This window comes from Oryctolagus cuniculus, chromosome 8, assembly GCF_964237555.1.
Source record: "Oryctolagus cuniculus chromosome 8, mOryCun1.1, whole genome shotgun sequence".
NCBI classification, from domain to species: Eukaryota; Metazoa; Chordata; class Mammalia; order Lagomorpha; family Leporidae; genus Oryctolagus; species Oryctolagus cuniculus.
In genome coordinates, this window is record NC_091439.1 from 56,913,716 (window position 1) to 56,927,030 (window position 13,315).

A 13,315-nucleotide genomic window follows, 5' to 3' on the forward strand; every position below is an offset into this window, starting at 1 on the left:
GATAGGCATCTACAGCATCCACTTCTAATCTGGGTCATTTGGGAAAGAGATGTTAAAAATAGAAGGTGTGTCTTAAGTACCAGCAAAAATTGCTGTAGAGACCCTTCAACATGATTTGCAGAGGCTGAGTGTTGTCAGTAGCAGGAGGTGGCTGAAAGCCATAGAGCATCTCAGATGGATTTGCAACCTGGGTAGCCTTTGGCTACATGGCAGGAGACAGAAACAGCAAAATCGCAGCCCTGCTCCCATCACTCAGTACACATGACACACTGGGAAGTTCATATTGGGAAGCTGAGTCCAGGGAATGAGTCTATCAGCTGGGTTACCTGAGGTTAGAAAGGATCACACACGAAGTACACCCAGCTAAATACCCACAGAACTACACGTGTGGTACCCCGGCACTGCACACCGAGCCCGAGCCATAACCTTACTTCATTGTAAACTTGAGGTATCTCTGTCCGGGACCGTGTAATCACATTCTGTCATAAACACAGATCCTGGTGGGATTGCAGACGCACCAAACACCTTTTATTTACCTTTCTAGCCACCTCCCAACATCCCTGAGTTCTTAGTGCTGTTTGGGGGGCATCTTACCTGCATACATATTACCCACTTCTCAGGCCATCATCACACCACAGGGCTATTTTCAGAGATCTAAGATGCATCTAATGCCTCACAAAAATAGTTTTCAGCAGCATTTTTCTTCATCTTCTTATGAATTCATTAAGAGTCCATCATAAAGGAGAGAGTGGAGGCACATTCCCTCCCTCCTTGGAATGCTGGCCTCTCATCACACTCTAGGCAACAAATGCCTCTGTGACCCAACTGCTGAGGATGGGAGCTGGCTATAGCAGTGGACATGCGACATGCGACTGTGAGGCCATCCCTGTTTGCTCCCATGGTAGGGTTCCTGGAGTTGTACAATTTCCAAGTTTAAAAGAAAAAAAATTAAGATTTTATTTATTTGAAGGCCAGCGCCGCGGCTCACTAGGCTAATCCTCCGCCTTGCGGCGCCGGCACTCTGGGTACTAGTCCCTGTCGGGGCGCTGGATTCTGTCCCGGTTGCCCCTCTTCCAGGCCAGCTCTCTGCTGTGGCCAGGGAGTGCAGTGGAGGATGGCCCCAGTGCTTGGGTCCTGCATCCCATGGGAGACCAGGGTAAGTACCTGGCTCCTGGCTTCGGATCAGTGCGGTGCGCCGGCCGCAGTACGCTGGCCGTGGCGGCCATTGGAGGGTGAACCAACGGCAAAGGAAGACCTTTCTATCTCTCTCTCTCCCACTGTCCACTCTGCCTGTCAAAAAAAAAATTTATTTATTTGAAAGGCAGAGTTATGGGGTGGGGGAGGGGGGAGAATCTTTCATCTGCTGGGCTGGTTCACTCCTCAAATGGCCACAATGGTCAGGGCCAGGCCCAGGCCAAGCCAAAGCTAGGAGCTAGGAATTAGGAATTTCTTCCCGGTTTGCCACGTGGGTGCAGGGGCGTAAGGACTTGGGCCACCTTCTGCTGCTTTCCCAAGCACATCAGCAGGGAACTGGATGGGAAGTGGAACAGCAGGGACTCAACAAGTGCCCATATGGGATGCTAGGAGGTATCTTAACCTGCTAAGCCACAATGCTGGACTCAAATCTTTGGCTTTGCAATTAACAGGTCCCTGAAATGGGTCACCTTTGCATACTGCCCTAACATTTTCTTATATTTGTGCATGCCCTCATGTGCACTGTCTCACTCTAGACATGATTATTTACTCCCATTTTTCTAAGAAGAAACTGAGTCTGGGAGAAGTGAAATGTTCTTCCTGAGGTCACCAAGGGCATGGGGGGGGGGGGTCAGAGCCCACCAGCTGACTTTTTATATTAGGTACTTGCAAAACAACAGAATATCCCTCAAGGAGTATATTCAAGCATGGAGACCCTAGGGGCGCAGATGTTTGGCACAGCTTGGGAACCCCTAGATGCCCTATCAGAGAATGCTTGGGTTCCCATCTGGGCTCTGCTCTCCAGTCTAGCTTCCTGCCTAAGAGCACTTTGGAAGGCAGCAAGTGATAGCTCAAGAAGTTGTGTCCCTGCTACCCAGTTGGGAGACCTGGATTGAGTTCCCAGCTTCTGGTTATAGCCGGGGCCAGCCCTGGCTGTTGCAGGCATTTGGGGAGTGAATTAGCAGATAGGTGATCTCTATCTGCCTTCCAAATAAATAATTTTTTTTAAGAAAAGAAAAGACGTTACAGTTTTTAAATCATAAACACTGAAACTTTTCTGACTAGTTTTTAAGAAAAGTTCACGGAAGCCTATCAACCAGATAGCTTCCAATCACAGACAGCAACGATTCTAGTGGGTGCTTTGATAAAAACAGCAACATGGGCTTTCCGGACTCTGACTTCTGTAGAAGAAAACTACGCAGTCCCCACACGGCCTACAGACAAAAAGCACCACGTGCAACAACACGTGTCGTGTCGGGCTTCTCCTCCCAAGCGTGGCCGCGTCAGAAAGTGCGAGGCATACTGAAATAAGACAGTATTTATGGCTGAAGAAATTCAGTTTCACATAACGGTAATTACCAACAAGATATTTTCCCCTAATAAAATTACTGCAAAACAAAATCTGGAGAAACTAAGTGTTTCCCTATGTTCTCTTTATATTATTCCATGTGCTCAAGAATGAATTCGGGAGAGGGAGAGCAAGCAAGCACAAAGAGGGGAGAGAGAGACAGCGAGCGAGCCAGGGCGAGACGGCCTCTGCTGAGGGTTGGTTTTGCTTTAGAAACTGGAATGTGTCCAGGCTTGATTTTTATTTTCAATTCACATTTCAGATCCAGCTCCCCAAACTCTTTGATCTTTCTCCCTGTCTCCTTACCCGGAAGAGAACCCTTGGCCTTCTCAGCTGGGAGCTGGGAGCACACGTGGAAAGGCTGGCTCGGATCCATATTCTTGCCAAATTTAGTCACACAAAGGGGCCTGCGAGGGAAAAAAGAAAGGATGAAAGCCGCAGCCGCCGCGACTTCAAAGGCCGCGCCGCCGCGCCGGGCCCTGCGCAGGCGCCGCCCTCCGCGGATATAAAGCGCGGCTGGCGCGCGCGGGCGGCTTCTCCGCGCGTCCCCGGCCCGGGGGTGGGGGCCCAGCTGAGGGGAGGGGGCGGGGCGGCCCCTGAGTCCGCGCTGCCTGACGGCCCCCGAGGCCGGTCCCCTCGCCAACTTGAGGCCCCTGAGAAAAAGTTTTCGGGAAGGAGGGAAAAGAATGCCACGCTCGGCCCACTAAGCAACCGTTCTGCGGCGCAAATAAGCTCCGGCTCCAACCTCCGTGGTGGGAGGCATCCCTCGTGCAGGCGTAGCGTCGGCCCCTCGGTGTGGCGGCTCGCGTTCCCGTCACGGGGCTCTTTCTGACTCGACCCCCGACCCCTACGCGACCCTCATGGCCCCGGTTCCCTCCTTCTCCCTCAGGGACGCCTCTGGACGCGAACGCCAGTCTCCCGGGTGGGTGGCGGAGCCCACAAAATGGGTGTGTGTGTGTGTGTGCTGTGCACCTTCGTCGCGGGCCGTAGGAGGATTCGGGCCCCTGCCTTGGTCCCGCGCCGCCAAGCATGGGAGAGGCCCCGCACGTTAGAGCGCGTCGGGTTGCATGCAGCCGCGGACGCCAAAGTGCGGCCGAGCCGCGGAAGCCAGACGTCCGCAGGCGGCCAGATTTGGGAAGGACGTTTTCCCAGTGCCACGAGTTCTGTTACCCAAAGGGTGGGGGGTGGGGGGTGTCTGAGTTTGTCTCCGAGAAAGCCAGAGGCGGGAGAACCCTTGGGACGCAAACTGCCACTTCCCCCCGCCACTTTCTTTCCTGCCTGCGAGCTCTGCTTAAACTAGGGCTGCCCACAGCTCCAGTTGGCTTGTGAGGCTGGGGGCGCCAGCGAGGGGGTCGGAGTTCCGACTCCGCTATCGCCCTGTTCGTTTCCTCGTCCTCGTCTCTAGCTGTTTCGGCGGCATCCTCTTCCGTAGGGCCCCTGCCTTTGGGATCCCACCAAAGTGGCAGCTGGGAGAGAGTCCAGGCCACACAAAGCGGCCAACCTGGGCAGGGGGTTCGCACCGAGGGGGCGGGGAGGGCCGTGAGGGGCACCGTGCTTGCCTCCAGTCCCTGTAATTAAGAACTCGCTGGACTGTGTGCAGCCGACTGGGCTTGGCAGCAATCGCCGTGGGGGAGGGGTCCTCGCCCTGAGATGGGTGTGGGTCCTGCTCCTCGCCCCGGCCCCCAGCGGGCAGCCAGGCCCGTCTCCGCTCCCCCGCGCCTCCGTTCCGGCAGGGTGGGCGCCTCGCCCCCATGCACAGCGTGGTGCAGAAAGAAGTGTTGATATAAAATAAGTTAGCTCCCAAACGAAACCCAAACCAACCAAAGCCACTGGGAGGGGGAAAACCAACAGCAATCCGGCCAGCCCCTAGCAATTGTTTCACGGTCGGAATTCAATCACATCAAAACGCCCCCTGAAACCCACATCCTGAAGGAGCGAACCTCCAACAGCCGGCCTCCCGTCGCTTGCTCGAGTTCACACGAACAACCTGCCTCTGCATCCGAGGGAAGGGGCGGCGGGCGGCCGCGCTCCTCCGGCGCCGCACCCGCCACATCCCGGACCCAGGCACCCACTCGCGGCACCCGAAGAGGCGGCTGCTTATGCTAATGGCAGCCCCCGCACGAATTAGAGGAGACAGCCAGGCGACCGAAATGCCTTTGCCAGAACTACACCAAACCTGTTGGGAGGGAGGAACGTCTTCCCGGGGTTCCTTCGCCCCTCGGGGTCCTTCTGTTTTTTCCTGCCAGAGAGACAGACCTCACGCCTCTTTGACAACGCTTTCAAAAATGTGGGTGCATGGTTTTTACTAAAGCTTTTGCAGCCCCATCGGAAGATTGTTACGATGCTAAAGACAATCAGCCCACGCCACGCACACGGCGGAGGGGACAAACAGCCACGAAAACCGAGTGAGGCACTGCCTGATTTCGTTAGAAACAGTGTTGCCGAAGGAGAGACTTGCAGCAAAGCGCCAAATGCGGCCACCTACCCTCGGCCCTAAGAGTAAATAGTTCCCACTAGTTATTGTTCCCCAAATTCCCATCTTCTCGAGCTCCTAATCTCCAGGACACCTGGAGTTGGGCTCCACAGGACTCAGGGAGTCCAGATAATTAACGTGAAGGAGAAAATGCGATTCGAATTAGTCGCAGCACTTAAGGGTGGGGGGGATGCAGGAGTCGTCATTTAATCTCTTCTTGGCTTCCAGAAAATACCCTGTGGCCATTCTTGGTGCCCCCTCCCCCTCCTCGGGAGTTTGATGAAAAGGAACGTGTATTCTGGCTGCTTTGGGGAAACTACATCTTCCTGTTCTTTTTCTATAAAATTGGCTCCGATATGGGAAGACTTAGTAACTTTGTTTAACCGTATCTATTTTCCAACGGGATGTGTGACATATTCACATCTATGGGACACAGGCTTACACTGCCGCCTCATTTCAGTGGAAGTTGCACGCCACAGCCATCTAAAAAAATTGGGTTGCTTTCCCATTTTTAAAAATTATTGCCTTGCACACGATAGCAGAATATCGTCTTCTCTGAGGCATAGCGTTGTCAGATATTTAAAGTGGATTTAATGTTTTGCTTTTCCTGGCTCCCTTTATCAGCCCCTTAATTTTACCAGAATCTTCCGGAAAGAATTTACCTGTGACTACTGACCACGTTCTATGGGACTACCTGAACCCTTTAAAATGATAGTTTCAAAAATTGCTTCCTAGTGAATCCCCATCCCCCAAAGTAGTAGTTATCAGCAGGTGAAGTTTTAAGTGCTCATTTACTCATACAAGGTCCAGCAGCCCGCAGTTTCACCAGTAGGAAAAGGGAACTTTACCTGACGATTACCGAAAAATAAAGCTAGAGTCTGACTGTGTCCTGTTTTCCTTATTTTCAATTCAAGGGAGATGAAGATGCATTTCTTCCTGCCTCCTGTTTACTGTTCTGAGGTTTTATAGATGGCTACTGTATTGGACATGATTTTGCCTGGATTTTAAACTGAGGGTGTTTGAGAGCCAAGGTACAAACTGTGTTTTCCAACTTTAGCTTCGCTTATACTGTGACTTTCACAAAGCATCTCCTTAAAAGTTCTGTCCTTGTACAAAATGCATCAAAGAGACGGTGGAGACTGGGGAATTTTGGGGGTTGGATTCGGATTTGCACCTTCAGCGCCCAGTCCAAGGTGCCAGGGACTGCCCTGTCCTCCCTCTCTCTTCTGGTTTCGCTCTCCTGGGTCCTGTTGCCTTCTCCTCCTCCTCGGGTTGTCTTTTCGTTCTCTACGAGGTTCCCACACGCTGGGGCACGTATCTCCCCAAACCCACGAGAGACCTAGCGTAAACAGATCCCGTGGTGAGGACACAATGAAAGAGATGCTGTTTATAAAGCGATAATTGGGATTCAGTCTTCAGTTGCTTCTTCCTCGTCCTATTTTTCTCGGTAAGCCTGGAGATTTTTTTTTTTTTCGCTAGCCTGTGCTCTCTTGTCCCTTCTCTACAAAGAGCATGCGGGTGGCATGATGTTTAGGGAAGCCACAACTCTCTTTACCATGTCCTTCTTGCCTCTCTTCTCTTACTAGTTCAGCAACGTCTATTATATCTCCCCCTTCTCTTCCTCAGTCCCCGATTCCCGCCTCATCCCCTGTCAGAGCATCCATCACTGCGGTGTCGATCACAGCGGCGGCGGCTTTCTCTTTCATCTTCCTCCCCCTGCCTGGGCTAGGGAGAGAGGGTAGGAGGCGGAAAGAAGGTGGGGGAGAGATTGGCAGAGGGAGAGGAGTGGGTGAGTGAATGGGGAGGGGGCAAGAGAAATGCTTAGATGGTGGAGTTAAGCCATTTGGGCAGAGTTTCTTGTCAATTTCACGCGAGCAAAGCGTGCCTCTCCGTGGGTTCTAAGCGGCGCCCGCTCTTCCCTTCCTTCTCTTGCCAAGTTGCCTGATCCCTTCCTCCAGGCGCGCGCGCGGACACACACACACACACACACACACCCCAAAACTAGGACTCGTCCTACAGGCTCTGGGAAAAGAAAAAGGGGGGGAAAGTCCTCAATCACCACCTCCTTCTCGCCGACTCCCTCCCGCCCCCTGCTCCAGCCGGCAGCCAAGGAGAGCTGGAGACGGGGGAGGGGCGAGGGAGGAGAAGCGACGCAAGTGGGTAGCTTTTCAGCGCCGCGGAGGCGCGGGAGGAGGAGAAGCGGTGGGGAGGCGCAGCCGCTCACCTGCGGGGCTGGGCGCGGAGGACGCACCCGGGCTGCGCGCTCTCGGGCCGAGGAGCCTGGACGCGCCCGGAGCCTCGCAAGCGGCCAAGCTCGGAGAGTCCCCTCCCTTCTGCCGGGCGAACCCGAGGGGCGCAGCTCTCCGCCTGGACAGAGCGGGCCGGCGGAGGCGTGGAGAGCGGCGAGCCAGCCGGCCCGAGAAACTCGAGCCGGGAACAAAGAGGGGTCGGGCTGCCCGTGCGTGTCGGCTCGCGCTGCGGGCTGAAGCGTTTGGGCCCAAGGCCCCTGCTGTGGCTCCCCGAGACCCCGCCGAGCTCTGCACCGCCGATTCCCCGCGCTCCTCGGCACAAACTTTATTCTTGGCAAACAACTTCTCTTTCTCTTCCCCTCCTCCTCCGCCCCCACCTTCTCCGCCTCCTCCTCCAGATTAAATGCTCCTCAAGGAGGAAAACTGAAGCGAAGGGGAAGGAAAGAAGCAGCTCTAAAACGGACATCACTGGCCCAGGCGGCTTTTTTTTTTTTTTAAGCCCTTCAGGAAGTGGACATTTCATTATCTTCTGATTCTCCTCGCACCTTCTCCGCTGGGGTAAACGGAGCCTTTTTGCCCGGCTCCCCTCTCTTCTCTCGGAAACCAGACTGCTAAATCGGCATCCGAGGAAGCTACGGTGGATAGGTTTGCGCGGAGACGCGCCCGCTAGCCTTTTCTCTGCACTTTGGGGAGTCGTGCTCCTTTCCGAGTCTGCGTCCTGGGCCCACAGACCCCGGTGGCGCGGGGGGCGCGGGGTAGCCGTCCGGGCCGGGGCAGGCTAGCCTAGCACGCGGCGCCGCACAGACGCCCCGGAGGCGCCAGCTGCAGCGGCTCTCGCCTTCCCGTGCCCTTCGGCCGTGGGGGCAGGCGCCGGCGCTGGTCTCGGCGAAGCGGGAAAGCGCAGGCGGCCGATCCCGCCGCCGCAGCTGCTCAGGCTACCGGCCGGCGGCCCCGCGCTCGCCCGCCTCGCTTCCGCCCGCCGTCCTCCCTCCCGCACCCTCTCCCAACTCTCCCTCCCCCTTTCTGCGACCTGCGCGGACCCCTCCTCTCCGGCTGTCGCCGCGGGTGCTCCCGCAGAGGAGCGGAGATTACTGAGCCGTCGGGATGCCCCAGCTCTCCGGGGGAGGCGGCGGCGGCGGGGGGGACCCGGAACTCTGCGCCACGGACGAGATGATCCCCTTCAAGGACGAGGGCGATCCCCAGAAGGAGAAGATCTTTGCCGAGATCAGTCACCCTGAAGAGGAAGGCGACTTGGCCGACATCAAGTCCTCCTTAGTTAACGAGTCTGAGATCATCCCGGCCAGCAACGGACACGAGGTGAGCGGGCCGCGCGCCGAACCCGGGAGCGTGGCGGCCCCGGGGAGCAGAGAGGGAGGAAGGGGGTCGAAGCGCCGGCCAGTCCCGGTGACCGGTCCCGAGTAGGGCCGTCGTTTGGGGCGGGGAGGGGGGGTGGGTTTGGCCGGGCCCCTGGATCGCCATTCCCCGTGGTTGTGTAGGGCGGGAGCAGGGGCGTGCAGGTAAACTCACTCCAAGTGTTTAGGGATTCGGTGGCTAAACGGTTGGTTTGCGGGCAGGAAAAAGCTGCCCTTCGCCCCTAACGTTTCGTGCCCGGGTTTGGTGGCGGGGCTGAGGGGCGCGAGGCATACAGGAGAGGCCGTCTGAACACAGTGAGGAGTTCTAACGCAGGACGGAAAACGGCGTGCACCCGCTCGCTGTCTCGGTGGGTGTCTGCAAAAGTGCGTTAAACCACCGAAGGCTTCGCAGAGCCGGAGGGGAGGAAGGGGAGGCAAGCGTGGGCCGGGCCCGGCAGGCGGGGCCGCCCCAACCGCTCCCGAGCGGGGCCCGCGCGGAGCCTGCGTGCCGGCGGAGGGGCGCGCGCCTGGGCTGCGGGGGCGGCGCGGGACTCGGTGCCCGTGGCTGCCAGGGGCTGTGGGTGAGCGCATGCTAAGCCGAGTCGCCCAGGGACCCGCGTACCTCTGCCCAACCCTAGTTTTCCCCAGCGCTCGCCGCTTAAAGAAGAAAGAAGGACGCCTTTACTCGGGGTTTGACCCGGAATCAGGCCCTGAATCTCTGCAGAAAAAAGGCGACAGGGCTGAGTGGGGAAGCGGGAGAAGCCCTTATCAGATGTGCAGGCCCGCGGCGGGCGCGCGCTGGTAACCTGAGTAGGGTAAATAGAGACACGTGGGTGCCGGCGGTGGGAAGGCGCGGGCCGGCCGCCGGGGCTGCGGCTGCGCGCGGGTGGACCCTCACGTCCGCCACTCGGCTGACCACCCGGGTTCGACAGCTGGGAAACCCGCCAGAGGAAATCCGGTAGAAAAGTCCTGACACCCACATGATTTCACCAACGTTTTTTTTTCCCCCAAAGCAACTTGGAGGGTATGCCTTTTGCCTTAAATGGCATCCTTCTACCCCCAAAAGGAACGCGTGTGGTTTTGGGGGCGGGGACAATTTGGGGTTTAAACAACACGTTTAAGAGCACCTCAGAGTTCCCTTCTCTATCCCAATGGCAGGGGTGAGTACGCATTTTGGAAGGTTGGGGGCCTGGGTGGTGTTCCTTAGCCCTGGCTCCAGTTTAGGGGAAGCGGGGCAGAGGGCGGGTAGTGAGGTACCTAGGGTGCACCCACTTCCAAGTAAAAGATTTGTGACTGTGCACTGGGGGCAGGGGGTCACTGGAAGGGCACACGTCCAGTGGACCAAACAGCCTCGAAAGCACTTAATCTTCCTGCCCAGCTCTTTCTCTCTGCTTGTCCTCCCTTGTCCGTAAATACATTTTCCAGCCACGTCACATTTTCTACACTTTTATGGTTGGAACCCCAGGTATTAGGGCCCTGTCAGTCTTGATTGACCCCAGTGGGAAGTTGGGCCATGGGCAGGCGCGGAGAAGATGATGAAGGGGGTAATACCACTGATTTGCACGTGGTTGAGCCTGGGTGGATGGTGGTTACCAAAACTGATGTTAACTGGGCTACCTTTTAGATGTCTGTAGCCCCACGCTCAAATTAACCACAGAACTGTTAGATTTTGCTCCTGTAAGCCAGTGCGCAGCCAGCCGTGGTGGAGCTCCTGCTGGGACCCGCTGAGGCAATTGCCTTAAGACCCCCATCCAAGTGGTTGGCTTACGTTTAAATTGTCATTTTTCAGTTGAAAAGTGATATTTCAGCGTGCTTTTAATCAGATCCGATTGAAGCGAACAGTGGTTGAAGATGCTATCACGAGGCTGAGCCCCGTTAACTTCACCTATCTGTTAGACATCCAAGTGGGCTGGATATGTTTGAGTAAGCAGCAGGCAAACGGCGCGAGGATCATTCCCATATTGAGTATCTTTTCGTTGTTTCTGTTACTTACTAATAGTCAAAAGTACTTGGTAAGAAAAAGAAAAATTCCCTTGTACTCAATCCTCACCTACCCCTCGTAGATTTATCGTACCTGCACCTCCTATTTTAAGTACCAGTGGGAACACACATACACACACACACACACACACACACACACACACGCATCATTATTACTATCAATTTAAGGTGATTTTTTTTTCTTTTGGGGGTGGGGATTCCTGTTGTTAGGTGGCCAGACAAGCTCAAGCCTCCCAGGAGTCCTACCACGACAAGGCCAGAGAACATCCTGATGATGGTAAGCCACTGGCTTTTATTATGTAGCATGTAGGCTGTGTGGATGTTACTTTTATTTGAGCTCAAGAAAAAGGAGACTAGAGTTGACAGGAGCATGCCCACTGTTTCAACAAAAAGAGAAAACCTAGGAAACTTCCTGCTTATCTGTAGTGTATGTTACATTATTTAACACCTGTCTCTGAAAAAGTGCGCAGCCTTTGTGTTTCATTTGGTTTCCTGATTCCTTAGGGAAGTGGGAATGTCTACAATGAGTTTCTGACCCTGCTTTTAAGTTCTAATCAGCTTAGGTCCTTCGTATTTTCTCATGCATTATTTTTTAAGAATGACCGTCTACATAAATTTATTTTCCAACAAGAACAGTTTTGAATGGATTTTCATTTGCAGAATTGCAGGCGTATTTTTTTGTTGTTGTTACAGTGAGAAAGTAAGCAGCAAATGAGCAGATTACATATGGCTTAGTAAAGCAGAATCTAGCTTGTAAAAATGTAAAAATTTTTAGGAACCAATACATCAAACCTGATAAGATGTTCTGCTCATCTCTGATTCTTGCTAAAATTTTTTGGAAGATTATCATGTTTATATTTAAGGGGAGTTCTTTGTGACTTGGATTCCTTAAAACAACTCTTGTGGTATATTTGTCACCCAGTCTGCATTTTTATTCTCCCTTAATTACTTAATCGTTATCCTGAGCAGAATGAAGTGTTGGTACATACAGTGTGTCCAGCGGGAAAGGAGGGGAAGGACACCCTAGATCGGGCTGGTTCCTCAGCCTCAAGTAGTTACACAGATTAAAGAGAGGAACCCTATCAGCTGAACACACACACATATTTCTTTGGTAGAATGATGTAAGTGTATCTCATAAAGTTAAGCCTCCCAGAGTTAATCCTTTAGATACTTGGGTAGTTGCCCATGTGTTAGATAACAACGATTTCCCTCAGTAAAATCTAGAAATTTAGAAGCACAGGTGTGATTATTGAGTTTGCCTAAAAGGTAAAGCCTAGCTTCATGTGTGTAAATTTGTGTGTGTGTAGTTAGATGACACTACATTCACATTGCAGTTTTCTGTTTGTGTTCCTTCAAGTTTTTGTATTTCTTAGTCCAGTTTGTTGGTACTAAAACAAATTAAGTTAGATGGATAACACTTATTTTTGTAAAAACATCAGTCAGTAGTTGAAGTAAATTGAACCACATGTTTTTTAAACATCTGGTTTTGCTGCTAAGCCATTTAAGAGAATAAATACTGTCGATCTAAAATGGAGCGTAATAATCCAGTTAAAATATTTTGTAAACAGATCTTTTATGTGAGGTCTGATCTGTCTTTGAACTAATAGATTTTCAGCTAAAAGATGCAGTGATATGAAAAATACATTGCTTGTTCTGTGGATTCTCTCAGGGAAGCATCCAGATGGAGGCCTTTACAACAAGGGACCCTCCTACTCAAGTTATTCTGGGTACATAATGATGCCAAATATGAACAACGACCCATACATGTCAAATGGATCCCTTTCTCCACCCATCCCGAGAACAGTGAGTAACATGCTGATGCTGCAAATAATTTTCAGAAGTGCAAATTAATTTGTGTTTGGGCAGAATGCTTTTTCAAACTCATTGGGAATGCTTTTGTTATATATGATCAGTTACTGCTAAATTAGAGCTATTAAGAGGAGTGGCTATTTTAACATAGTGCTACCTTTGATGTCTTACATTTGGCTTACTGGTGACGATGAATAACTAATCAGAAGTTCATGAAATAAATGAAGTTAAATCAACATATCCATGATTTTATGAGTCTTGTGCTTTCTGTGCTGATGAGAGGGGGAAAATGACTTAATCTTTCAGTTAAGTAAGGACTGTGTAGTTTTCAACACCCATGAGCTGTCTACAACCTAAACTGTTTCAGCTCTTTTTAAAAACGATGTTTTGTTCTATTGTATTAGTAATGTCTTTTTAAGATCTCATGAGAGGGATGAGCTATTTTTGCTTTATTGTGTAGAGAGTATCACTTGAAGATAACCTAATGAAAGTTATTCCTTTGTTGTCTCATGGATCAATTAACTTTTAGTAGAGTTCTAGAAATTCAATGGCATTTAACTTCTTGAAGCAGTTACAGTATATGAAGAATTTGAGTTTTGTTACTTGTTGACACTCATCTTTGCTTGGGAAGTGGAAACCTTATTTATACAGTGAGAAATGCCTACGTGGTAGCCTGGGTAGCATGTGAACATGCATACTGGTGGCAGAGTTTTCTCTGAGGATCATCCCCTCCAGCCCCATTCTCCTGACATTGCCCAAACCCTCAACAAAAAACATCTATCTGTGTGTTTGGGGGATTAGGGTTTTGGGTTCACCAACTCTCCTGGGGTCACATCTAGGATCCGATAATGGATCCTCTGGTTTTCCCTTCTTTGTGTAGCACTTGTAC

The 13,315-nt window shown here is 52.4% G+C and overlaps 1 protein-coding gene and 1 long non-coding RNA gene across 11 annotated transcripts in view; one reads left to right on the forward strand and one right to left on the reverse strand.

Annotated features, from left to right (window-relative positions):
• The window catches only part of LOC103350731 (uncharacterized), a 132,871-nt gene extending 125,503 nt beyond the window's left edge, over positions 1 to 7,368 (reverse strand). For both annotated transcript variants that reach the window (XR_011378317.1, XR_011378316.1), the window contains exons 1-2: positions 7,240 to 7,368; positions 2,849 to 2,949 (exon numbers count right to left, since the gene is read on the reverse strand). This is a non-coding gene — a long non-coding RNA (uncharacterized lncRNA). The remainder of the gene's footprint in view (positions 1 to 2,848; positions 2,950 to 7,239) is intronic.
• A 383-nt stretch (positions 7,369 to 7,751) lies between these two features.
• LEF1 (lymphoid enhancer binding factor 1) overlaps positions 7,752 to 13,315 on the forward strand; it is a 138,496-nt gene continuing 132,932 nt past the window's right edge. For 6 of the 9 annotated variants that reach the window (XM_002717171.5, XM_008267504.4, XM_051820129.2 and 3 more), the window contains exons 1-3: positions 7,752 to 8,581; positions 10,828 to 10,894; positions 12,287 to 12,420. In XM_002717171.5, coding sequence (XP_002717217.1) covers positions 8,369 to 8,581; positions 10,828 to 10,894; positions 12,287 to 12,420 — 414 coding nt within the window. In that variant the 5' untranslated portion in view covers positions 7,752 to 8,368. Of the gene's footprint in view, positions 8,582 to 9,222; positions 9,777 to 10,827; positions 10,895 to 12,286; positions 12,421 to 13,315 lie in introns of those variants that run through there. The other 3 variants (XM_008267508.4, XM_008267507.4, XM_051820130.2) reach the window with 1 other exon arrangement.